General features: G+C 35.0%; 1 protein-coding gene across 1 annotated transcript; it reads left to right on the top strand.

Moving 5' to 3' along the window:
- The first annotated feature begins 18,862 nt into the window (after nt 1-18,862).
- LOC143537290 (putative oxidoreductase At1g06690, chloroplastic) lies at nt 18,863-21,703 on the top strand. Its single transcript, XM_077031087.1, has 9 exons — nt 18,863-19,186; nt 20,155-20,239; nt 20,341-20,457; nt 20,588-20,652; nt 20,730-20,818; nt 20,925-21,004; nt 21,113-21,224; nt 21,310-21,429; nt 21,518-21,703. The coding sequence occupies exons 1-9, from the start codon at nt 18,871-18,873 to the stop codon at nt 21,701-21,703; spliced, it is 1,170 nt and encodes a 389-aa protein (XP_076887202.1). The 5' UTR covers nt 18,863-18,870.
- The last annotated feature ends 3,091 nt before the right edge of the window (nt 21,704-24,794 follow it).

The following is a 24,794-nucleotide window of genomic DNA, read 5'->3' as shown; positions in this document are numbered from 1 at the left end:
GCATAAATTGTTGTTTAAGTAGTTTGTTGGAGAATGTTTTTTTTATGAAGTGGTTGATTTGTCATTTGTGATGTTTGTTTCTTGCTGCTACTTATTTTACCCCAAAGGCGGTCTGTTTTTCCTTGATTTTCAGCTACCCAAGGGCTTTTTACGGGTTACACACAATATCGAATATTTTAGTTTTTCATTTTTTTACTATACCTGGCAAACCAGGGCGGGCGAGTTGGGCGTTGGGTCAGAACGAGTCGTTTTACTATTACAGTTAGTCTAACCTATGATTTTTTTATTTTTACTATTTAGTGTTCCTGGTTTGAAGTATTGAATATTTTAGCCTGACATAACCACCCACAAGCAATTTGTTTAGAAGTTCAAATTAGCCAAAGTTTAATTTACTTTTGATCACAATTGCCAGCCATATTATTACAATTTTTGTAATGAAAATGTTTTTATGCAGACTATTTTCTAGTTTAGCAATATACAGAATTTAGGCTTAATGTGTCATGCCATGGCATGTGCTATTGAACTTATTGTTGTCCATGGCTTGTGGTGTGGGCATGAAAATTATGTGGTATGTGTCATGTGTTATATACATGAAATTTATGTTGTATGAGGCATGTATTGTGTGCATAATATTTATATAAATATTATATCTTAAGTTAATTTTTTGGATGATAATCTTTCGGCCTAGAGACATTAAGTGTTTATTCGCATTAAAAGTGGGCCCGAGTTCTATGTGATAGAAATCAGGCCATGTGTTGTGAGCCTTAGTCTGGGTGTCAAAGTTGCCACTTAATTACGACAAGGAGCGAACACCGCTATGGCGGGGCTCCATCATAGGTTTGGCGGGGCTTGGCTGGAGTTGCGCGTGGGACACCATTTGATGATTTTTGTATACAAACCAACCATAAATAATCACTTCAATATAATATCATATTTCATATAAAACGCCTTGGTGGTGTCAAGGGTTAAAAAAACAAAACAGAAAGATACGCCTACGTGAAAGCGTTAGTTTAGTTTTTAATTTTTCTCATATAAAGCTAGTATAAAACCCCTCACTAACATATAATTTTAGATAAAATTTTAGGAGTAAATATTAGAAGAGAGGGTAGAGTGGGGTGGGTTGGGGTTTCACCTTTCAAATAAAACTATAAAAGTGTCATTTTTCGTACAAAACAAAACCTTCTTTTGAATAAATAAATTGAACCAAAACAAAGTTATTTTTACAGTGTTTCTTTTTTGTTCTTTACTGATAAGTCTATTATGAAAAGGGTAGTATCTAAAAGCAAAACCACATGATTTTTCTTTGAAAAGGTAGGAATCATGTGAAAAATTGTGTTATTCAAAAAAATTAAAACATGTAGAAAGGCACTAATACGATAATACTTAAAATGTGAAAATTTAAATTTCATAACGGCATATAAAGGTCTATAAAAGTCACAATAATGTAATTTACGAGTTTCATAAAGAAACACTCATGTGATTATGAGATTTCATGTGTAACATCCAAATTATTTATTTATATAAGATAAAATTTAACTCTTGAAAAATTAATTTAAACGATTTGATCAAAATACTCTTTTATTTTTATATGACTCGTTTTTTTTTAAATAAAAATTCAAATGAAGAGGTTACTAGCTAACCCGCGTGAGTTTTCTTTTCTTCCTTTCCTTGTTTTTGTAACAATGATGACCGGATGTGATGGGTAAGTTCGGGTTTTACTTTTTTACTATTGCAATCACTTTTAGTCTTTGGTTAGGAGGGTGTCGGGGGTGGTGGATATTAACAAAAAACAAAAAGACAACGAGGAGCCTCATGTAGATGAGAGCATCAAAGTTTATATGGTGATCTCAGTATCATGCACTTCATGTTTTATATCACTATTTTATGTATTTATACATCCATCTCATGTATCTAACTATACTATTAAAGCAATAGGCTTTATGTCAAAATTCATCTTTCCTATTGGTTGTTCACTAGAGTTTCCATGTATATCAATAGCTTCTCCATTTTTCATCTTAATTAAATGAATCAATAATAAATTAAAATAAGATTAATCAATTCTCTTAAAGTATTTTCTTCCATCTTTCATATATAATTAAATGTTGATTAATTATATTATGTTGATTATTTTTATAACTTTCAATCATATGATTCAGTAATTCATTATATAAATATTTATTGTAATTTTATATATTATAGACATTGTTATTTTATAAATTACATATACGGTGTTATAATTGATGATTAATTATATTTTTGTAAATAAATAAATTACTAATTTATATTTTTACATTAATAAGTTTATTTCCGTTTGTTTAAATATAGTCAACATTTATATTTAAATTAAATAATATTATATTTATAATAATCTAAATTTAGAACATTACATTTTAGTAAATTCAAAATTTGAAAATTCAATAATCCTAATTCCTTACTTATCGTTCTTACTTTAAGTTTTTTTTAATTTTTTGAAATTTCCTAATTATTTGTTTCTAATCAATTCCATGTATACCTTCCTTCTATAATTTAGTCAACCATAATTCAATCCGTATAAATAGTTAAGTTTCATACGGTAATTCTTACACCTTCAAACTCTCTTTAGCAAACACCATTAGCTTTGTGTCTAAGGTTTTTATTTTGTGTTGTTTTTATATCGTCCATTTTTGTATTCTTTTTTTTTTTGTTTAAAAGTGTTATTGTTCCTAAATGAATTTTTTGTTTTTTTGAATTTTTCACCTCTAGAAAGAAGATCTCAATTTTTAAATTAGTAATTTATATTTCAACATTAATAAGTTTAATTCCGTATTTAAATATAGTCTAGATTTAATTTATGAACATTACATTTTAGTAATTGAAATTTTAAAAATTACTTAATTCTAATTCCCTAATTTCGTCCTTATTTTAAGTTAATTGAGTTTCTCTAATTTTTTTGTTTCTAATTACAATAGGAAATGTGTGTATAAATACCTAACATTCATACAGTAATTCTTACACTAACAAATCCGTAACCATTTTAATCTCTCTCCCTCTCTCTCTCTCTCTCTCTCTCTCTCTCTCTCTCTCGGCTTATTCCTCAACCGTCTCCTATATTCTGGTAATGGCCAATTTTGTTATACGTTTTAACGGTAAGGTTTTATTGTTTCCGGTAATGTTTTATATTTATTTTAATTGCTATATAATTTTTTTATAATCTCTTTAGGTTGTAAATCAAAATCCAAGATTGAATTAATATGTTGAAGTTATTTCGGTTTTCCGATAACGTTTTCCGGTAAGCTTTTATATTTATTTTAATTTTTATATTACTTTGTTATAATATCTTTAGATTCTATATCAAAATCCAAGATTAAACTGATAATTTTCGTTTTTGTTTGTATTTATATTAATATTTATATGATTTTTTCTTATAATCTTTTTAGGTTATATATCAAAATCGAAGATTCAATGGAGATCTTCACTATTTCGTTTTTCCGGTAACGCGATTCAATTTTTCCGGTTGTAAGTTATAACATCAATTTTACATTTTTTCACATGATTCAAATCTTCCATAATTTGTAATATATTTATTATGTGATATTAATATTAATATTTAATTTTATCATTTCAGGTTATTGTCCCCAACTCCGTATAGCTAATTTTATGGATTGAGAATTGTTTGATAAGATGTCTTTTATTTTTGTGTAACATCATGGAAATTTCAAGCCAAAAATGTCAACTTTCCAAAGTCTAGGGATCAATTCTGCCAAATTCCAAACTCTAAGGTTGAAAATGAAAATTCTGATTTCTTGTCCTCTCGCGATACGCGACGGGACAAAAGACAAGCCCATCACGTATCGCGATGGGGCATGGTCAAAACTTCTGGAAGAAGTCAACAGCGATACGCGATCGCTGTTGAACCCAACGTCATCGCGTATCGTGATGACGTGGCCTGACACGTTGTGACACGGGTGCCACGTGGCACACGGTGGCCTGTCTGCCGCCACGTGTCACCACGTGGCAACACGTCTGCCACGTGTAGTGGCTGATTCAGCAAGCCTACGTCGCGATACGCGACGGGCTTGCCAAAGGGGCCGTCGCGTACCACGACGGGGTCCAATTTTTTCCTATAAATAGTGGGCGACGGGTTCATCACAACCCACACCAAATTTCGCACACTTATCTCTCTCTCTAGCCTCTCTCTATACCCCGAAGTTCGTGCCCTCGATCTATCTCGGTAATCGTGCCTGATTACTCAATTTCCGTGCCATACCCCGATAATCGTGCCACCACCCGACGATGTTATAATCAAAAAGATGTTCTTGGAGTGACGTCCCGAAAAGTTACCTCGTAAAGCGTGCTGACGTGGAAGAATATTGGTATGTCTCGTTTTGCGTGCCGAAGACAAGTATTGATCAAAGCGAGAGTTGAAAAAATCAAGCGGCGTCGAGGTGTTGCTCGAGTGTCTAGGGGTTTAAAGCCGAGTAGGAGGTATGCATAATGCCCGAATTAAATAATAATAAAATATTATAAAGGCTTGATCCTAAAGTCGTAATTATACTCGATGCTTTAAAGAAAATAAATAACAAAAAAAAGAATGAAAGAAAAGAAATATATGTATGTATATATATGTGTTGTATAAATATTCTTTGGGTCGCACTCCTAGGCCTAAGATGGGGGTGTGACAGGTTGTTATCAGAGCCATCGATCTTAGCGAATTGGGTATCATCAAACAATACCCAAGCTTCGATCCAAGCATAGGAAAATATTTTACTTGTTTATTTGAATAGGGATAAGATTGGCTGGTAACCCTTTCTTTCCCTCTCTACATTCTAAACCACCCATCAAAGATGTTTTATGAGAAATTAATGGAGTATTACGATCATGAAGCAAGAAGAGCAAGAAAGTACTACAAATTTCCAAAAGACATCATGAGTGAAGATTATTATGAGGCTTTCTTCAACCGAGACCAATACATTGAACGACCCAAGCCAATATACATCCCTGGAACTAAGCATTGTCCAATTAACTTACTCAATAGTCCACCAAAACAAAGAGTCGAACCGCCAAGGCACTCAAGTTACCATCCACCAACAATACCCAGGTACCATCCCTCTGAAGTACCAATGTACCACCTGTCAGAGATTGCCACATACCAACCATCAGAAGTACCACAATATTACCCGACTGGATACATACCACCAAACCCTCATCCGTCTTATGCCTTCCTCTCAAATCAACCAATAAAAGAAGAACCAAGATCCCCTTCCTCCGACTGGATGCAGTGCCACTCGGATCAATGAAGGTGGCATATCGGAAACTCCACTGTTAACGAAGTCAATTCTCAACACAATAATGGTGAAGGATCATCCCGCAAACCAAGAATAAGGGTGATGATGCCCTATGAAAGTTTCAAAATGCTCTCGATGATCAACGAGACCACCCAGCATATGGAAGAGGAAGAACCTGTGGAAGAAGAGGAACCAGAAGATGAAGAGGACCCTGAAGAAGAGGAGGATCCTGAGGACGAGTCTGAACCAGAAGAAGAACATCCCGTTAATCCCAATGAGATATCAACATCAATGGATTGATCACTCACTTCCCGAAACCCAAGCTACGGTTCTGTGGATCCATATGTCCAATATCTCGAAGCTCTCAAGAACCAAGCTTCATCAAGTTTCCCACCGTTCCAAGGCGTGATTCCAACCGAAGCAGAGCAAGCTGATGAGATCCGAGAACAAAACCAAGCTGCTAAAGCTTTCTTCTACCTTTCATCCGACATGACCGACGTTCTGTATCCAGAACTGAGGAATCACTACGAAATGGTGACATTGGGTTACCGCGACCCACCTCCACAATACGGATACCCCAACGAGGTCCCACATTAGTATGAATAACACTTGGATCGCGCTCTGCACGAAACAGACGATTGAGAAAGAAGATGGCCGATGAAGGAAAAAAATGAAGAAGATGGGATAAAAGCTTCTTCACAAGTGCAACAAGCTGACGAAGGTTGTGAGAAAGTTTTTGAAAGATTGAGGTAGTGTTAATGAGGAATGCGAAGAAGAAGTCGTATGTGTAATATAGTCTTGTATGTTATGTGTGTGTAACAAGAACGTTGAAACGTTCTTGAAATAAAGATAGGATGATCAATATATATATATTGTGGGAACGATATATATATATATACGTGTATGTATTGTGAAATAAATATATATATCCTTTGTGATATATATATGAATGTATAATAAAATATATGTTTAATAAAGGAAACGTTGTTAAAAATTTCAGATATAAATTGAAAAGAAAAGGAAAAATGTCTGAACAAAGTAATAACAACGAGAATGCTCGAAAAGGAAAGGAAGTAAGAAAAGAAAAGGGGAAAGACCCCAAAAATAAACAAGATGAACCTATCCCCGATAAATATAAAAGCCAAATACAAAAGATGATTAAGGATGCGGTTAGAGAAGAGTCTATGGCTAGGTCTCAATCGAAAAACTCGAAACATTCTCATTCCGTTAATCCTTCCCGAAAATTTGTGAAATCCCGTCCAAAACCGTCTCATATCGAGGAAAGTGTCCATGAGTCTAACGCTGATTGTGGGGTTAGGAAAGAGTTCAAGAAACTCAAGATTAGTGGGTGTTCGTTCAAATATTTCAAATACTATGGACCGAAGGGGTTCCATGGTGATAAAGGGGCCATCACAACCGTGAGATGGCTTGAGGAGATGGAAACAATTGTGATAACGAGCAAGTGTTCCAATGAAGAAAAGATTCAATATTCGGCCCTTATGTTCAAGGTAGAAGCGCTAGAATGGTGGAACACACTGATTTTGAGTAAAGGAAGGGAGGTGATGTACAACATGACTTGGAACGAGTTTAAGGAGTTGTTGATGGTGAAATTTTGTTCGATGCACGAGACGGACCAAATTCAAACTAAGTTTTTGACTCACAAGGTTGTTGGAATGAATCTTCGTGAGTATAACACGAAATTCCACGAATACTGTCGTTTGGTTCCCCAGATGGTTACCCCCCCCCCCCCCCGAATCCAGCAAAGTTACACGTTATATTTGGGGACTACCACGAGAGATTCGTGACACGGTTAGGTCACACTTGCCACAAACCGCTGACTCCGCGATGGAGTTGGCTGGGTACCTGATGGGCGGAATGATCCGAAATAAGAAAGAGGATAAAAATATTATAACAACACACGACTCGAGGAAAAGAGGAGACACCCGTTTCAAGGGTAAGGGAATTGACCAACGAAGGTCTGGCTTCAACCCCAGCATCTCGCAATGCAAAGTTTGCAAGAAGTATCATAGGGGTAAATGTAATTTTGTTCCACGAGTCTGTGAATCATGTCATAGACCCGGCCACGCAATGGCTGATTGTTGGAAGAAGAAGATGACATGCTACAACTGCAAAGAAATGGGGCATCTAAGCTTTGAATGCCCCAAGCAAGCCCCCGCGGTTGGTGGTGCGGGAGGTAGCGGTCAAAAGAATGAGCCCAAGAAGGGCAATGCAAGAGTCTTCGTCCTAGATACAAAGAAAGCGGCCGGCATGCCGGAAACCATTACTGATACATTCCTTGTTAACAATGCTTATGCTAGAGTCTTGTTTGATTCAGGAGCCAACTTAAGTTTTATAGATTATAAATTTTGTAGTCTATTAAACGAACCTTTAATCAAACTTAATAAAACTCTAAGCGTCGAGACCGCTAGTGGCGAAATTGTTAAAATCTCCGAAGCCCTAGAAAACGGAAAAATCTTATTAGCCGGTTACGTTTTGCTTATTCAATTGTTACCCATGACTCTTGCGGGTTTTGATGTTGTATTGGGTATGGATTGGCTATCCGACAACCATGCTCGTATCATTTGCAATAGCAAGACCGTTGAACTCCAGGCTCCTGATAAACGAAGCTATTCGATTGAAGGGGATAAAGACGCTGGCCAAGTTAGCCTAATCTCTATAATAAAGGCTAACAAATGTTTGAATAAAGGATTCTTAGCGTTCATGGCCTATGTCACCGAAGAATCTAAGCCCAAAGAAATCAAATACGTTCCTGTTGTTTCTAATTTTGCTGATGTCTTTCCCGACGAACTTCCTGGAATCCCTCCCGATCGTGAAGTAGAGTTTAGAATTGATCTTATTCCTGGTACTGCTCCGATCGCCAAGGCTCCGTATCGTCTCGCACCAACTGAAATGAAGGAGTTAAAGAAACAACTTGATGAACTTCTGGAGAAATGTTTCATACGACCAAGTTCATCACCATGGGGAGCGCCGATACTTTTTGTCAAAAAGAATGATGGATACATGAGAATGTGCATTGACTACTGATGTGGTGTGAGATATATATATTTTTATTAAAGATTTTTCACACTTTGTCGGGTTTTAAAAATGGTTTTCACCTAGACTTAACCATACACACAAAAGGCAAGTGTACCCGTCGTGTGGTAATATAGTAACGACGAGAACCGGGTATCAATCCATGGACACTTACATTTTAATATCAAACCTTTGCAAATATAATAACCGTGAGAAATGAGCTTAATTGATTTGTTTTTAAGATTAATTTTTAGAAAAACTTGTAACAATAAATTAAAGCAAGTAACACGATAATGGAGATAAATAAGAATTAAGAAGCTATCACCTTAACTTAGAATCCACTTGACTCCTAATGATGGTAAACTTAAATATATGATAAATTCACTATTTTGTTTTAAAAAGAATAGTTTCTAGTTATAGATAACCATCCAAATGATTTTTTGGAAAAATTAGTATGAATTATACAAACTAATCACCTCAAATCATACTATAATGTAAGTGAATCTTTATGTTGAAATTTAAAGATATAGATTATCATTCAATTACGAAACTCAAATCTAACAACCCGTCGGAAAGATTACATGAACAACACATAATCCACCTATGGTTGATTAAATTAGACTAAGTTCAAGTATTCCCTTTATTTATGAATTTTCAACCCAAGTGTAATATTAAAATAGTTGTGTTAACAAATTATTTATAATATTACTTATCAAGAATATCAATTCATAACATATGTTCAATATTTTCAAATATAAACATGAGGATATGTGTTTAACCAATTTTCATGTACCATACAAGAATTGTTTTAACTACTTCTAGATTAAAAGTTATAAAGTTGCATGAACAACATTTATAAATAAATGATAAAATCAAGAGTCTTTCAACATAACAAGATGTACCATTTATAATTCTTGTATATTACTTTCAATTGTTTAAACACAATATTTCATCAAAGGATAACCAAGAATTAGTCATTATTTTAACATAAAATTATCATATATTAATTCCAACCATCAAAAGTTGTCAAGTTTCATCATGGGTTAAGGTGACATAAAGAGTTTTAGCTCATGATAATTATAAAAGATACACCAAAATAGAAGAATATAGCATTCATGTTTAATATTAAGATAATCTAACAAAGCTAGATAATTATGATGATGCTAAGACTTCTTCTTGATGTTGTATGAAGGTTCAAGAGCTTCTCTTTTGTTACTTCTATGGATTATGAGAGTGAAAATGAGTGTGTTTTTCTCCAAAATTGTGCACACCAAATGAGCAACATGCATGGTCTTTATATAGGCTCATTTTGTGCACAAGGCATGACCCATGCTTAGTAGAGCATGACCCATGCTGGTCCCCATGTAATACACCATGTGCTCCATGGTTGTACTCTTTGGCATATAGCTAGGCACGGGGCATGTCTGGTCTAGGCATGGGTTGTGCTGGTTCCTCATCATTTAATGTGCATGCACTGATTGGTACTTTCTTTGGCAGACTTGATTGGCACAAGGCATGCCTGGGTGAGGCATTACCCTGTGTGTCTTCAAAAAGGGGGACAATGTACCGTGTACTTCATTTTGTCATCTTCTGAGGAGGCGTGGGGCATGTCTGGCTGAGGAATGGCCCATGCTTAGCTGATGTGTCTTCAGATGGACATGGGGCATGCCTGGCTGAGGCACAGCCCCATGCTTAGCTGACAGATTTTTATTTTTCTTGATTCTTTTCTTTGTTTTTCGCCATTTTTGGTTTCCTAAGCTCATAATTCCTATGAAAACAAATAAAGACTTATTAGAACCGATTCTTAATAATATTATTACAAAAATAACATGAATCAGGTATAAAATGATGCAATAAATATGTATAAATAATTATACATCAACTACCGAGCTCTCAACAAAGTTACAATCAAGAACCACTATCCATTTCCTTGAATTGATGATCTTTTTGACCAACTTCAAGGTGCTAGCTTCTTTTCTAAAATCGATATTCGTTCCGGCTATCACCAACTCAAAGTCCAATCTGAGGATATCCTGAAAACTGCTTTTTGAACAAGGTATGGACATTATGAGTTTACGGTCATGCCGTTTGGACTTACTAATGCTCCAGCCGCGTTCATGGACATGATGAATCGTATTTGCAAGCCTTACTTGGATAAATTTGTGATCGTATTCATCGACGACATATTAATTTATTCTAAGTCTAAGGATGAACATGAAGTCCATCTTCGAAATCTGCTTGAAATTCTTAGAACCAAGAAGTTGTATGCTAAATTCTCAAAATGTGAATTCTGGTTACACGAGGTACAATTTCTTGGACACATCATTAACGTAAACGGTATTCAAGTCGATCCCGCTAAGATTGAAGCTATCACTAAGTGGGAGACTCCAAATTCGCCAACCGAGATCCGAAGTTTCTTAGGTTTGGCCGGCTATTACCGTAGGTTCATTGAAAACTTTTCCCGAATTGTTGTTCCCCTAACTTCTTTGACTCGCAAAAATATCAAGTATGAATGGGGAACAAAACAACAAGAGGCGTTCGATATACTTAAACAAAAGCTCATCCAAGCACCTATACTGGCCTTGCCAGAAGGCACTGAGGACTTTGTTGTATTTAGCGACGCATCTCATTCCGGTTTGGGATGTGTACTAATGCAAAGAAATAAAGTGATTGCATACGCCTCTCGTCAACTCAAAGTACACGAAAAGAACTATACGACTCATGATCTAGAGTTAGGCGCCATAATCTTTGCACTTAAGATATGGAGGCACTATCTCTATGGAGTAAGATTTATCGTGAACACTGATCATAAAAGCTTAAAGTATATCTTTCATCAAAAAGAGCTTAACATGCGCCAACGACGCTGGATGGAAACTCTCAACGACTACGACAGCGAGATAGTCTACCATGAAGGTAAAGCCAACGTTGTGGCTGATGCCTTAAGTCGTAAAGAGCACGAAAAGCCAAAAAGAGTCCGAGCGTTGAAGCTAGAACTCCAAGTCGACCTCCTTGAGCAAATCAAATCTGCTCAAACTCTAGAGATCAATGAAAACCAAATCTCCGACGAAAAACGCAACGGCACCATTAACTCGCTAGTCAAGGGTGATGATGGTATCCTTAGACTCGGCAATAGAATTTGGGTACCAATCGTTGGAAACTTGCGTAAGAAAATTTTGAATGAGGCTCACAAATCCAAATATATGATGCATCCCGGAAGTGACAAAATGTACCATAACCTCAAAGCAAACTATTGGTGGAATGGAATGAAAAGGGATGTCGCTTCGCATGTGGCGAAATGTTTAACATGTTTGGAAGTCAAGGCTGAACACCAAAAGCCTTCGGGATTGCTTCAGCAACCCGAACTTCCCATATGGAAGTGGGAGTTAATCACTATGGATTTCATTACCAAACTCCCTAAAACGACTCGACAACATAATGCTATTTGGGTAATTGTGGACCGACTAACAAAATCTGCACATTTCATACCCATCAATAAGTCATATTCAATGGACAAACTAGCGTGTATCTATGTGAACAACATTGTTGCTTTGCATGGAGTACCATTATCAATAATCTCTGATCGAGACAGCCATTTCACGTCTCATTTTTGGAATAGCTTCCAACAAGCGCTTGGTACAAAATTAAACCTTAGCACCGCCTATCATCCGCAAACCGATGGGCAAAGCGAAAGGACGATTCAAACGTTGGAAGATATGCTCCGCGCTTGTGTGATAGACTTAGGTGGAAGTTGGGATGACCACTTACCCCTAATGGAATTCTCGTATAACAATAGCTATCACACGGGTATTCAAGCCGCACCATTCGAGGCGTTATATGGTCGTAAGTGTAGAACGCATGTGTGCTGGTCTGAAATCGGAGACAATCAATTATCTGGACCCGAGATAGTCCAAGAAACCACCGAAAAAATTCTTTAAATCCGAGAACGACTTAAGACGGCACGTGATCGCCAAAAGAGTTACGTCGATGTCCGTCGTAAGCCGTTAGAGTTTAATGTTAGTGATAAATTTCTTTTGAAAGTCTCGCCATGGAAAGGCGTAATTCGTTTCGGCAAGAAAGGAAAGTTAAGTTCTCGATTCGTTGGACCCTTTGAGGTACTTGAACTAATTGGTACCGTCGCATATCGTTTGCGACTACCCGAGGAAATGCAATGGATACACGACGTGTTCCATATCTCGAATCTGCGTAGATGTTTAGCCGATGAATCTCTTTCGATGCCGTTAAAAGATGTTGAAATTAATGAAAACTTAAAATTCGTAGAACGTCCAATCCAAATAGAAGATTCAAAACTAAAGAAACTCAAAAGACGAACCTTGAAAATCGTGAAAGTAAAATGGGACTCGCGAAGAGGACCCGAGTATACTTGGGAACTCGAGTCGGAAATGAGAAGGAAATACCCCCACTTATTTTTGTGAAGAAATCTCAAGGACGAGATTTATTTCAAGGTGGGGAGGATGTAACATCACGGAAATTTCAAGCCAAAAATGTCAACTTTCTAAAGTCTAGGGATCAATTCTGCCAAATTCCAAACTCCAAGGTTGAAAATGAAAATTCTGATTTCTTCTCCTATCGCGATACGCGACGGGACAAAAGACAAGCCCATCGCGTATCGCGATGGGGCTTGGTCAAAACTTCTGGAAAAAGTCAACAACGATACGCGATCGCTGTTGAACCCAACGTCATCGCGTATCGTGATGACGTGGCCTGACACGTTGTGACACGTGTGCCTCACTGCCACGTGGCACACGGTGGCACTGTCTGCCGCCACGTGTCACCACGTGGCAACACGTCCGCCACGTGTCGCCACGCGGCACAACGCCTGCCACGTGGCAGGTCTAGTGGCTGATTCAGCAAGCCTACGTCGCGATACGCGACGGGCTTGCCAAAGGGGTCGTCGCGTACCGCGACGACGTCCAATTTTTTCCTATAAATAATGGGCTACGGGTTCATAACAACCCACACAAAATTTCACACACATATCTCTCTCTCTAGCCTCTCTCTATACCCCGAAGTTCGTGCCCTCGATCTATCTCGGTAATCGTGCCTGATTCCTCGTTTTTCATGCCATACCCCGATAATCGTGCCACCACCTGACAATGTTATAATCAAAAAGATGTTCTTGGAGTGACGTCCCGACAAGTTACCTCGTAAAGCGTGCCGACGTGGAAGAATATTGGTATATCTCTTTTTGCGTGCCGAAGAGAAGTATTGATCAAAGCGAGAGTTGAAAAAATCAAGCGACGTCGAGGTGCTGCTCGAGTGTCTAGTGGTTTAAAGCCGAGTAAGAGGTAGGCATAATTCCCAAATTAAATAATAATAAAATATTATAAAGGCTTGACCCTAAAGTCGTAATTATACTCGATGCTTTAAAGAAAATAAATAACAAAAAAAGAAAGAAAGAAAAGAAATATATATATGTATATATATGTGTTGTATAAATATTCTTTGTTATAAATATTATTTAAAGTATAATGAGTATACTTAAATAATAAATAAAGGAATACATTTCTTAAAGAAGAAGAAACATAGGGTTTTACAAAATAAACTAAATGTTTATGAAATACTTTTAACTAAAGGTTTTTAAGTAAAAGAGAAGTGAACTAAAGGTTCATCGAGATAAATTAAGACTAAAGGTCTTAAGCCGGATTGTATATCCGATTAACAAATGGTTATACTCGTACTATAGGTGCGAGATAGCAAGGGAAAGACCCTAAGACGGTGTTGAAGCCGATCCCAAAGCGAAAAGGTGAATACGCCCCACTTTTACAAACTTGTTTTCAAACAAATAAACGTGTTATGTGTAAAACTTTACATGAGATTGAGTGTCTCTAAAAACATTGTAAATAAGAGTATAAGCCTAGCCCTCGGGCTGTGGTATACGTTTGTCTGGATCCTTACATATGTGGTTAAATGCGATGGGCACATCGCATCACGCTTGGTCACGACCTCCGGCCATGATGGGCCGGGCCTAAGTTATGTCCTAGTGAGACTGATCATGTGTATATTTATGGTACCTAAGTTATGTTGAAACGCTGCGGTGTTTTGCTGAGGTGACCTAGTGTACAGACTCGAGTTTATAATGATATTGTTTTAACTTAATTATTCCTAAGCCAAGATGGGCCGAGACTTACGTGGTCTCGAGGGGTGACTAAGTAAAGAAAATATTTTCGCGTCAGTATATTCACCAGCATTCGTTGCTGACGTATTTTATAACATTTTGCAGGTAATCAAGAATAGAGCTTGTGAAGACGAAGGGCTCAAGAATCCGATGGCTCGGATAATTTTTGTTAAACTTAAATATAACTAAATGGTGGTTTTGTAAACTAAAAACTAGTAAACGTAAATGGAACTTTTCGTTCCATCTTTTGTATTGTAAATATTTTAAAACTTTGATCCTTATATTTTATAAGACTTCCGCTAATTGAACCTATAACTCTGATTTATATACAATTATGGTACCAACTGTTGTGTCGCACTCCTAGGCCTAAGATGGGGGTGTGACATTTTGTTTAATAAAGATTTATATTTATGTTAGTATTCATGTATTTATTTATTTTTCACAATTTATGTAATTTAATTGATTATTATATAATCCCGAAATGAAATTTAGTTGATTATTCTATAATACATTAAATTATCTATAGTAAGATAATCAATCTTATATTGTTGTTGGTCAAAGTCCAATTATATTGAATAGGTTTAAATAACATTTACATATTTGATTATATTAAATAGGTTTAAATAACAACAATTTGAATCAATTAACGATTTGACTCAATTTGACCATTTATATTGAATAGGTTTAAATAAAATTTACATATTTAAACATAATTCTCATTCCTAATTTGACTATTTTTTTTCAACCCTCTTTATTATTTTTGAATACCATCCATAAATATAAACTCATTTCATAATTATTCAATATTCATGCATTAAATAAAAAAAATATTATTTTCTTCTAAATATTTCAAGTTATTGTGAATTTAATGTCAATTTCAACTAGATTCCTTAAGTGAATAATAAAAATTATTTATTTGAACCATTTTGAAATTCTAATTCTTGACCACTTACAAAAATAGGTTATATAGTTAATAATCAGGTGCTCACGTACATTATAGAATCTTTAATACATTTGACTAATTTAATATGTCTTTATTATAATTTTTTAATTACCATGTTTTAATTAAGGTAACCAATAAATTATTATTGTTAATTAATTAATGTATTTACGTTTTTATAAAGATTCTTATAATACGTGTTTTAGTTAGTTTAGGTGATATAATGTTTTAAACACGATTAATTACAATATAATTAAAATTGATATGTTTAAATCTACACCATATTTCAAGCTAGAGCATAAAATTAGTTATGTACAAGAATAAGTTAGTAATTGATATTTATTACCATTAATATAATTAATCATATCAATTAAACAAATTTTGGTAACTGGTATGAATTGTCAATTCCCATATATCTAAAATTAGACCCAGTTAACAATAACATAAATAATTAAGCCTAGAATATAACTTTGTTTAGCTTTATAAAAAATAATGTATACTAATTAAGCCTATATATTAAAATAATTTTTACTAGAGACAGGATATGAAATTGAAAATTTTAATTGAGTCAACTAATTAAAAATAAATGTATAAACTAACTTCAAAGGATGTTTATTATACGGGATATGATACAATTAATTAAGCCTATGTATATACTATATTTCTTTAATAAAATGATGTTTACTAGAGAAGGGATAATTTACTTTATGATAAATAATTTAATAGTTTTCTTAATTTACTTTATGATAGTCATTTATCAAAATTAATTACTTTCTATAATAAAAAAGGTGAGACTAACTTTTCTAATATTATTAAATATCCCAACATTCAAAATCATTTGAATAACCAGATTAAAATCACATTCAATTACCAAGACCACATATCATTCAATTTACCATAATTATGCAAAATCATCAGTTTATGAATTAATTGTAATTAAAATCTTTAATTATTCTCTATATAAATGGGAAAATCTATTGATTTTTTTTATTTTTAAGAAATTAAGAGATTCAGTTTCACAACATTTGGTACTAAGCTTAATAACATATTTTCATATTTAATTTATTTATTATGTTTGCTTAAATTTATATCATTTACTTTTGTAGGAATTATTAAAAGCTTTTTTGAGGCAGTTTTATGGTGATGACGCCCCATGTGAAGGTATAATGATTATGAGGAATAATACTATTATACAATAGTAAGCTTCAATTACTACTAAATATTTAAGAACCGCTAAAAATTATTTTATTCACCTTTTGTATTTATTAAAAAATGAATACATTATTAGTATCTTACTATTGGAAAATAAGATATCAAAAGGCTATATAAACTATCATCTCATGCTCAATCTCTAATCGGGTGTTAGGTAAAAACTTTAATTTATTTGGTGTTTGTTGTATAAGGTTTTTTACTTTATTTATCGAAAGCCTTATAAAATATTATTTTATTATAATTACATATCAGGAGTTTGACAGTGGAATTTGAATACAATGTAATTTCTTACTTTATATTCATCAATTGCATAGTTAATTTAACCTTTAAATTGATTAATTACTAATTAATTGTTTAATATTTCTTCCATGATGGTTTAGATACAACATTGCCCATTTTTTGGAATTCCAAAACAACATTAAAATGCTTACAAATTGCATATATATTTATACTGAGGGCCAAATATCTTATTTACCTTATCATTACTATACAATTTAATATTTTCATTATTAAATTTGTAACCTTTTTTACATTATAATAATTAGTAAGTCCTCCTAAGATAATACTGTTGTGGTTGATTTCATTTCGCAAAAATAAGATGGAGAAGATGTTAATGGCCAAGTGCATGACTTTTCGGGAGGAAAATAAATAGATTGGTTGCATATGAACAAGATTTAGGTAAAGTCTATTAAACTCATTTATAAAGAGTACTATAAAAAGAGAAAGTCCTGTTTCTCTAATATATTAAACTACTTTCCAGCCAAGATCATTGTGCAATTTGATTTTTTATTATCAATATATCATATGTTGTAGATACTTGTCTTCATGAATATAAAGATTATTTAATACAGATTAATAAATAAAACCAATATTTTAAGATTTATACATATTGTTGGGCTCAATGAGAACTACTAAATATTTAAGAACCACTAAAAATTATTTTATTCATCTTTTATATGTATTAAAAAAATGAATACATTATTAGTATCTTACTAATGGAAAATAAAATACGTAACTATATCGAATGGTTGCCACATCCAGACTGTTATTAGTAGCCATATGGATATGTAGTTAGGCATGTCAAATTGTGCAGGTCTGTGTCATGATTTAGAACATGTTTGAGCTAATATGGGTTATTAACATCTTGAGTTCAAGTCACAACAAGTTCAAGTCAATATTAGAGTGTATACAATTCATGGCTCTATGAATCGCTAAACAAGTTATATAAGCAAATTGATATTTGTAACTGTTTAGTTATAAGCTATTAAAAAACCAATTTGTTCCTTTTTATATTTATCAACAACTAAATGCTACAAATTAAAGTATAAACCTTATATACAAGGAAGTATTTAGGGAGTTGTAGATAGTAAATTTATGATACTTTTGTTAAAGAAATAGTTAAATTGTATAGAATTTTCTTCATGTTTATTTTAAATTACACTTCAAGTAATTCTTCCTACACCTTGTAAAAGCACAAGGTACTTAAACTATAAAAAAAACACGAGGCTCAAAGTTAGATGTCAATCTTTACATGTTGAAGAGAAAATAATTTGCGAATTCACTATTGGATATAGGTGAAGGGAATGTTGGGGGGGGGGGGTCCAAATGACGATAGGTGAATGTACAAATTCCGATGATATTCTAATTAACAATTCATTATATCATATATTTGATTTAATATACTTTGTCTATCCTTCGAATTTAGACAAGTTCAATTAACTTACTTTCGAGGACGGGAAATATTGTCGTTTGAAATTAAATGTGTTTATTAGACGATTTCTATATTTCCACTTGTGGCGCCCACGGGACAATAACCTAGTTTATACAATCATTTAATGTATATATGTATTCATTTGATGTATTTTTAATTAAAAGCTTAACCCGAATTTGATTTTGGTCAATAGCTGAAATTAACCGAATCGAACTGAAAATAAAAAAGTTAACCGAGTAACGAACCTATTAACCGAAAATCGAACTGGTTAATTTTCTTAATGCTAATAACTGAACCGAAATATACACACACCAGCATGTAGTGTTGCAAAAATCTCGTCTACGCATCTATTAATCTCTAATTAATCGCTAGTCCACATTTCACGGATTACTTTTCGGCTAGTCGGCCAATTAATCGGTCAATGGTCAAATCCGATCGACGGTTTCCGACGAGATTCCGACCAAAATCAGTGGTTCTGACGAGATTTCGACCAAAATTTGAGTTTCCAAATCAAATAAAAATTTCCAAAAGTTAAGAAACGTTATCTTCTCCCTCCTGGAATCCATTTCCTATCATGGCTTCAGCCACACTAACCCGTACTCTCTACACTCTCACCAGTCCTAACCACTCCAAACCCCAGCCTCGGACACGTTCAATTAGGAGGACCCAAGTCCGCTGTGAAACAGTTGGAGTCGCGTCCGAAAACCGTCAGCAGCAGCAGTTAGTAACCACCGTTAAGAACGGTAATGATTCGCTTGAGATATGCAGAGTACTTAACGGAATGTGGCAGACGAGTGGCGGTTGGGGTAGAATCGACCGTGATGACGCCGTTGATGCCATGCTATACAACGCGGATGCCGGTCTATCCACCTTCGACATGGCTGATCACTGTAATTTTTCATCAATTCCAATCTCGCATAATATGAAAACGGGTCGGGTCGGGTTAAAACGGGTCATGGGCCAGAACGGGTTAGTGTTGAAACGTGTTAAATTAAAAAAAGTTTTTTTTTGGTCGGAAGGGGTCGGGTCGGGTCAAAATGGGTCATGGGTCAGGACGAGTTAGGGTAGAAACGGGTTAAATTAAAAATAGTGGTTCAGGTCAGAACGGATTCGGGTCAGATCGGATCGGAATGAGTTTAAACAGACCCATTTTGACTATTTTAGTAAACATTATTTACCCGAACCGACCCGTATAAATTAAAAAGCAACTGAAACGAACTCATTTGATGTGCTTGCAATATACACAAAATTAAGTTTACTGTAGTTAGCCAATGGACGACGTTGAGTGATTTGGGCTTGGACACGTGGCAGCATCTGGATCAATGATTTTGGTCACTATAAACTGCCAAATAGTTATCTAATAGGTTGCATATTTGAATATGTGCTAGTTTGGAACATTGTGTGAGCTTTTTTTTTCTCTTGCACACCACCTGTTTGTTGAAATGCCTGAGGTGTTAAGCCACTCGTTCGCTCGCTTCACCTTGGATCCAGTTAAATTAAGTTCTATTAGAGGAATTAGAACTGGAATTCGTGTTTCGAGAACGGTCTGTTGTGTTGTGACAGAGGATAAGAAAGTGTGTGTTGTTAAGAATGGAAACGATTCGTTAGAAATTTGTCGTGTGGTTAACGGGATGTGGCAGACTAGTGGTGGATGGGGCAAGATTGATAGGGATAATGCAGTTGATGCTATGCTTAGTTATGCTGATGCTGGCATTACTTCTTTTGATAAGGCTGATATATGTAATTTCCCAACAATAGATATAGCTAACAAGTTATTGCTCATGTTAATTTGATCGGATTCTACTTTTTATAATAATCTGTATCATATTGTGACGTGTCATTTGTTTTGATTTTGCAGATGGACCTGCAGAAGATCTCTATGGCTTATTCATTAATCGTGTCCGAAGAGAACGTCCACCTGAGCTTTTAGAAAAAGTCAAAGGGTTAGTTATGCATGTTTACTCACACTGAAGGCAAAAATTACATGCTCAATTCACTTGTTGGGATTTGTTATCTAAATGTGTATTCTTGCTCCAAATTGCAGTCTTACCAAGTGGGTCCCACCACCGATTAAAATGACAAGCAGTTACGTTAGGCAGAACATTGATATTTCGCGAAAGAGAATGGATGTTGCTTCGTTGGACATGCTTCAGTTTCATTGGTATTGATTGCATTATCTCATTTTATAGTTTATACAAAAATATTTACATGCAGTTCTTGTGACTAGTATGTTTTTTTCTTAAGTAATTTTTGACATGTTAAAGATGACATTTTTTTAAGTCGGGAACCAGGTGGGATTACTCCAATAATGGCTATCTTGATGCCCTTAAACACCTTACAGATTTGAAAGAAGAAGGTTCGATCTTTAATACTTTCTTTCTGTTTTAAGTAATTTCTCGATAAGATTGGATTACTTCATCTTCTGGCTTGCAGGGAAGATTAAGACCGTAGCTTTGACTAACTTTGACACCGAGAGGTTACAGATTATATTGGAAAATGGTATTCCAGTTGTTAGCAATCAGGTAATAAAATAACTTGATACAGTTTCATACTTTCATATTCATATGTATATCTTATTAGGAAATCCGACTTTAAGCAGTCTTACTATCTGTTTGTCACTATCATCAGGTTCAACATTCACTTGTGGACATGCGACCTCAACAAAGGATGGCAGAACTCTGCCAACTCACCGGAGTAAAACTTATAACGTCTCTCTCTCTCTCTCTCTCTCATCCTTGTCTCTGTTTCATTAAGGGAATCGTTATACTTAATAATTTAATATTATAGCATGGATCAATGTTCTGTTTGTGGTGCAGTTACGGAACAGTAATGGGTGGACTGTTATCTGAAAAGTTCTTAGATACAAACTTGTCTATCCCTTTCGCCGGACCTCCGCTGAACACTCCTTCCCTTCAGAAGTACAAAAGGGTATGTTTCACTTCATCAATCAAAAAATTGAAACTTTTTAAGAAGTAACTGTAAGCAACTTATCGACCAGTAATACATATGCCAGATGGTAGATGCATGGGGTGGATGGAGTCTCTTCCAAGCTCTGCTTAGAACCCTAAATCAGGTAGCGTTAAAACATGGAGTCAAGATTCCAACCGTTGCTGTGAGGTACATACTAGATCAGGTAAACTCACCAATCTCGTATTTGTTTCTTGATTGGATTAAGCATAACGTGTTTACTGAAAACATTGCAAACGTGTGTGGGATTGCAGCCGGCTGTTGCAGGGTCAATGGTGGGTGTTAGGCTTGGGTTATCGGAACATATTAAAGACACAAGTGCTATATTCTCACTTACACTTGATGAAGAAGATGTAAAGAGTATTCGAGACGTTATAAGTATAGGAAAAGATCTGATGAGAGTGATTGGTGACTGCGGAGATGAATACAGGCGTGCATAAGAGTTTGAAGGAGGATGATATGGTTAGTATTGTGTCATCTCATACTATGTAAAGAATTCGATATGCACATACAATACAGTACAATATTGTTATATTGTGATTTGAACTATGGATATGTTGGTTTGATTGCAGTCCTATGGATACAAGAATATATATATATATATGATGGTTTAATTATTTTTAAGCCTTTCTAATAAGGTAGAAGCCGTTAAAAAAGAGAGTGTATACTAGTAGCTAGTAAGCTAATCGATAATAGGAAAAGCGAGAAACTCATTATAAAAGTGTTGATTTGAGAATATGTGTACGCTCTTTATCCGGTTTACTTTGAAGTCGTTTGATGAAAGTATTGATGGTGCCTCTTATAGTGTTACATGGCGTTAGTGGAATTATTGTTATGTCCAAATTAGAGTTTGTCAAGTGTAATTTGGTTAAAACTTTAATGTTTTAGTTTTTGGCCGAGACTTTGTGACTCATCTTCATGCCATACAGAACAACCACTTATTGCATGTCGTTTCACTAGATTGCAAATTGTCATGGTTGAGACTGTAATCAGACTTGGTATACAACTTTTCCCAGTTGAGATCCCTAAGTTGATACACGCCTTCGGCCGGGCCAATATAACCTAGACAATAGACTATGCTCAACCTTGAGGCCCGGTGGTCTTAGGTCACTATGTGGTGCTACATGCTACACATCACTCTTTAATAATGAAGTGTTATTCTAACTGTGATATTGTTTTATTATAGTGTAAATATATTACTGATAGTATAATTTTTTTTAAAAAAAATATGACGTAAATTTAAAAGTTCGGTTATGTTCAAAAAATCATAACATTACACATTCTAGTTTCGTAAATTTTTTTAATAAAACACTAGATATTATAAAAAAAACACATAAGTATATCGAAAACGAGATTGTAGTACAAATAAATAAAATGTTAAAAGTTAATTGCGATTTGAAGACATAATCCATCAATTAACAAACAAATGATAAAGCTGAAGAAAAATATGATGACATATAAGTCTTGTCATAAATAAAAAGCAACAACTGCATACGAGTGGATTCCAATTTTTTTATTCTTTTTAAGATTTCAACACGTGAGGACATGGCGACATGTTTTTTTACACACTTTATGAACATCACACATGTTAGAGTTAAGAGTGAGTTTTAGTGAAAAAATGAAAAACTCATTAAAGTATCTTAGTTCTTTATTCTCTTCTTGTCAAAACATGAAAGTTAAACATTGTTAACTTTAAACAATGTGTAATGGGTGGATAAAGCCCTTACACCAACCCTTCTGGGACACTATGAGGCGTTATAAGGACATGAACGTTTTACAATAAAGCCCATAAACATCTCGAAATGCAATGATTGAATAGACAGTTATCTTTCTTTTGAATGGCCAACTAAGTAACGCGTAAAGCTGGGTACTCCGTACGCGGCCCCCATTGGCTAAAGGTAGCCCGAGCCGGCCACTAGTCCGGACGGACGGAGCCCCTAGCAATCCACCTGTTGAGGGATTCACCGGATAAAACCCGACCCCCACGCCCGCCAAACGGCACGACAGCGAGGAGCCTGTAAAACCGGGTGAAATCAGGACTCGAACCCTGGCAAGTCAGGGCCATCCCTCATATCTCCCATATAAATTGGTGATAGTGATGTTTGAACCCCCTACCTCCACTAGTAAAGTGAATGCTCTACCATTGAGCCACATTCAACTTATAAATAGACAGTTATCTACAACATATGTTTTTTTTACTAAAAGTTGTGATTATGATGTGGTTTAAGCAATGTTGAAAAAGTAGGTCTACAATGCCGAGTACTCTCCGAGTACTCGCTACAAGGTATGATGCCGAGGGGAGTTTCTTTAACTCCGCCTAGTTACTAAAAATTGGTCAAAGGTGGTCAACATTAGCCTGAATCACATCTAGTCGGTTAACTTTGGTCTATTTTGACTTAAAAATACAATATAATTTGTATTTCTATAATAATTAAAGAACAAATATCATTATTTTGAATTAATGATTAACATTTTTAGAATAATTTAGTGTTTAAAAATGTATTTATCTTATTTATATTGATATTAATTTATTTTGTTATAAATTTAGTAGACTTATGATATTTGAAATATATATATTACCCAAAATCTAATTTTCTTTATCTTTATCATGTCCGAGTACTCCCTCCAAGGGGGTCGGCCGCCTAGGGACCGCCTAACGACTTTGCAACATTGGGTTTAAGGCTATGTGAAGTGAAGGGCGTTTACCCCCACATAGGTGATACCGCCCCTTCATAAAGCTCACAAACGGGCAATCTAGCCATTACACATGACCTTAAAAATGGGGAGCTTAACTTCTAAACTTCAATATATTTACGTTCGTGGTATACAGTCAGTGCATCTATAAATATTGTATATCTAGTTTGCACCGAGTATGAAAATCACATTATAAAAAAAATCAATTTTATACATGCTATCCATAGTTAAAAAAAGTCACATACTTCTAAACTAGTCATTACAAAACAATACATGTATTAAAACCTATATTTTAAACGAATATTAGAGGGTTTTCAGAAAAAAAAAAAACAATAATCATAATAATAATAATAATAATAATAATAATAATAAGAGCAAAAAAGGCATATTTATACCCAAACAGCCACTGCCTCCATCTCTTTAAACCCTAGACCCTAATTCTAATAAGAGTTAATTGCCCGTTTGCCCCCTGTGGTTTGTCAAACTAGCACGTTTGCCCCCAGTGGTTCCGAAATAGCACCATTGCCCCCTGAGGTTGTTTTTTTAGTACCCGGGTGCCCCCAAACATGAACGTCCGTTAGTTTTCACCGTTTGGTGTCAGAAAGTTAGGGTATTTTCGTCTTTTAACATTGAAATGATGGAACGTCACAGTCAGTTTCACTTATACACATATTTCCCTTCGATTCTTCAACCCTACATTCTTCGATTTCTTCACAACTCGCACCGGTGATTTAGGGTTTTGATCGGACGAGAAACAACGTTTGAAACCAGACTTGTAGAGGTTTGTGAAAACTAAATGCTTACCGGATCTGGACAAGAGTAGAACCGACGGCCAGG

Source organism: Bidens hawaiensis, unplaced genomic scaffold (assembly GCF_021521415.1).
Source record: "Bidens hawaiensis isolate Kalapana, Puna unplaced genomic scaffold, B.hawaiensis_p1.1 tig00011171_1, whole genome shotgun sequence".
Classification (NCBI taxonomy): domain Eukaryota; kingdom Viridiplantae; phylum Streptophyta; class Magnoliopsida; order Asterales; family Asteraceae; genus Bidens; species Bidens hawaiensis.
This window is presented reverse-complemented; position numbering and strand designations above follow the sequence as displayed.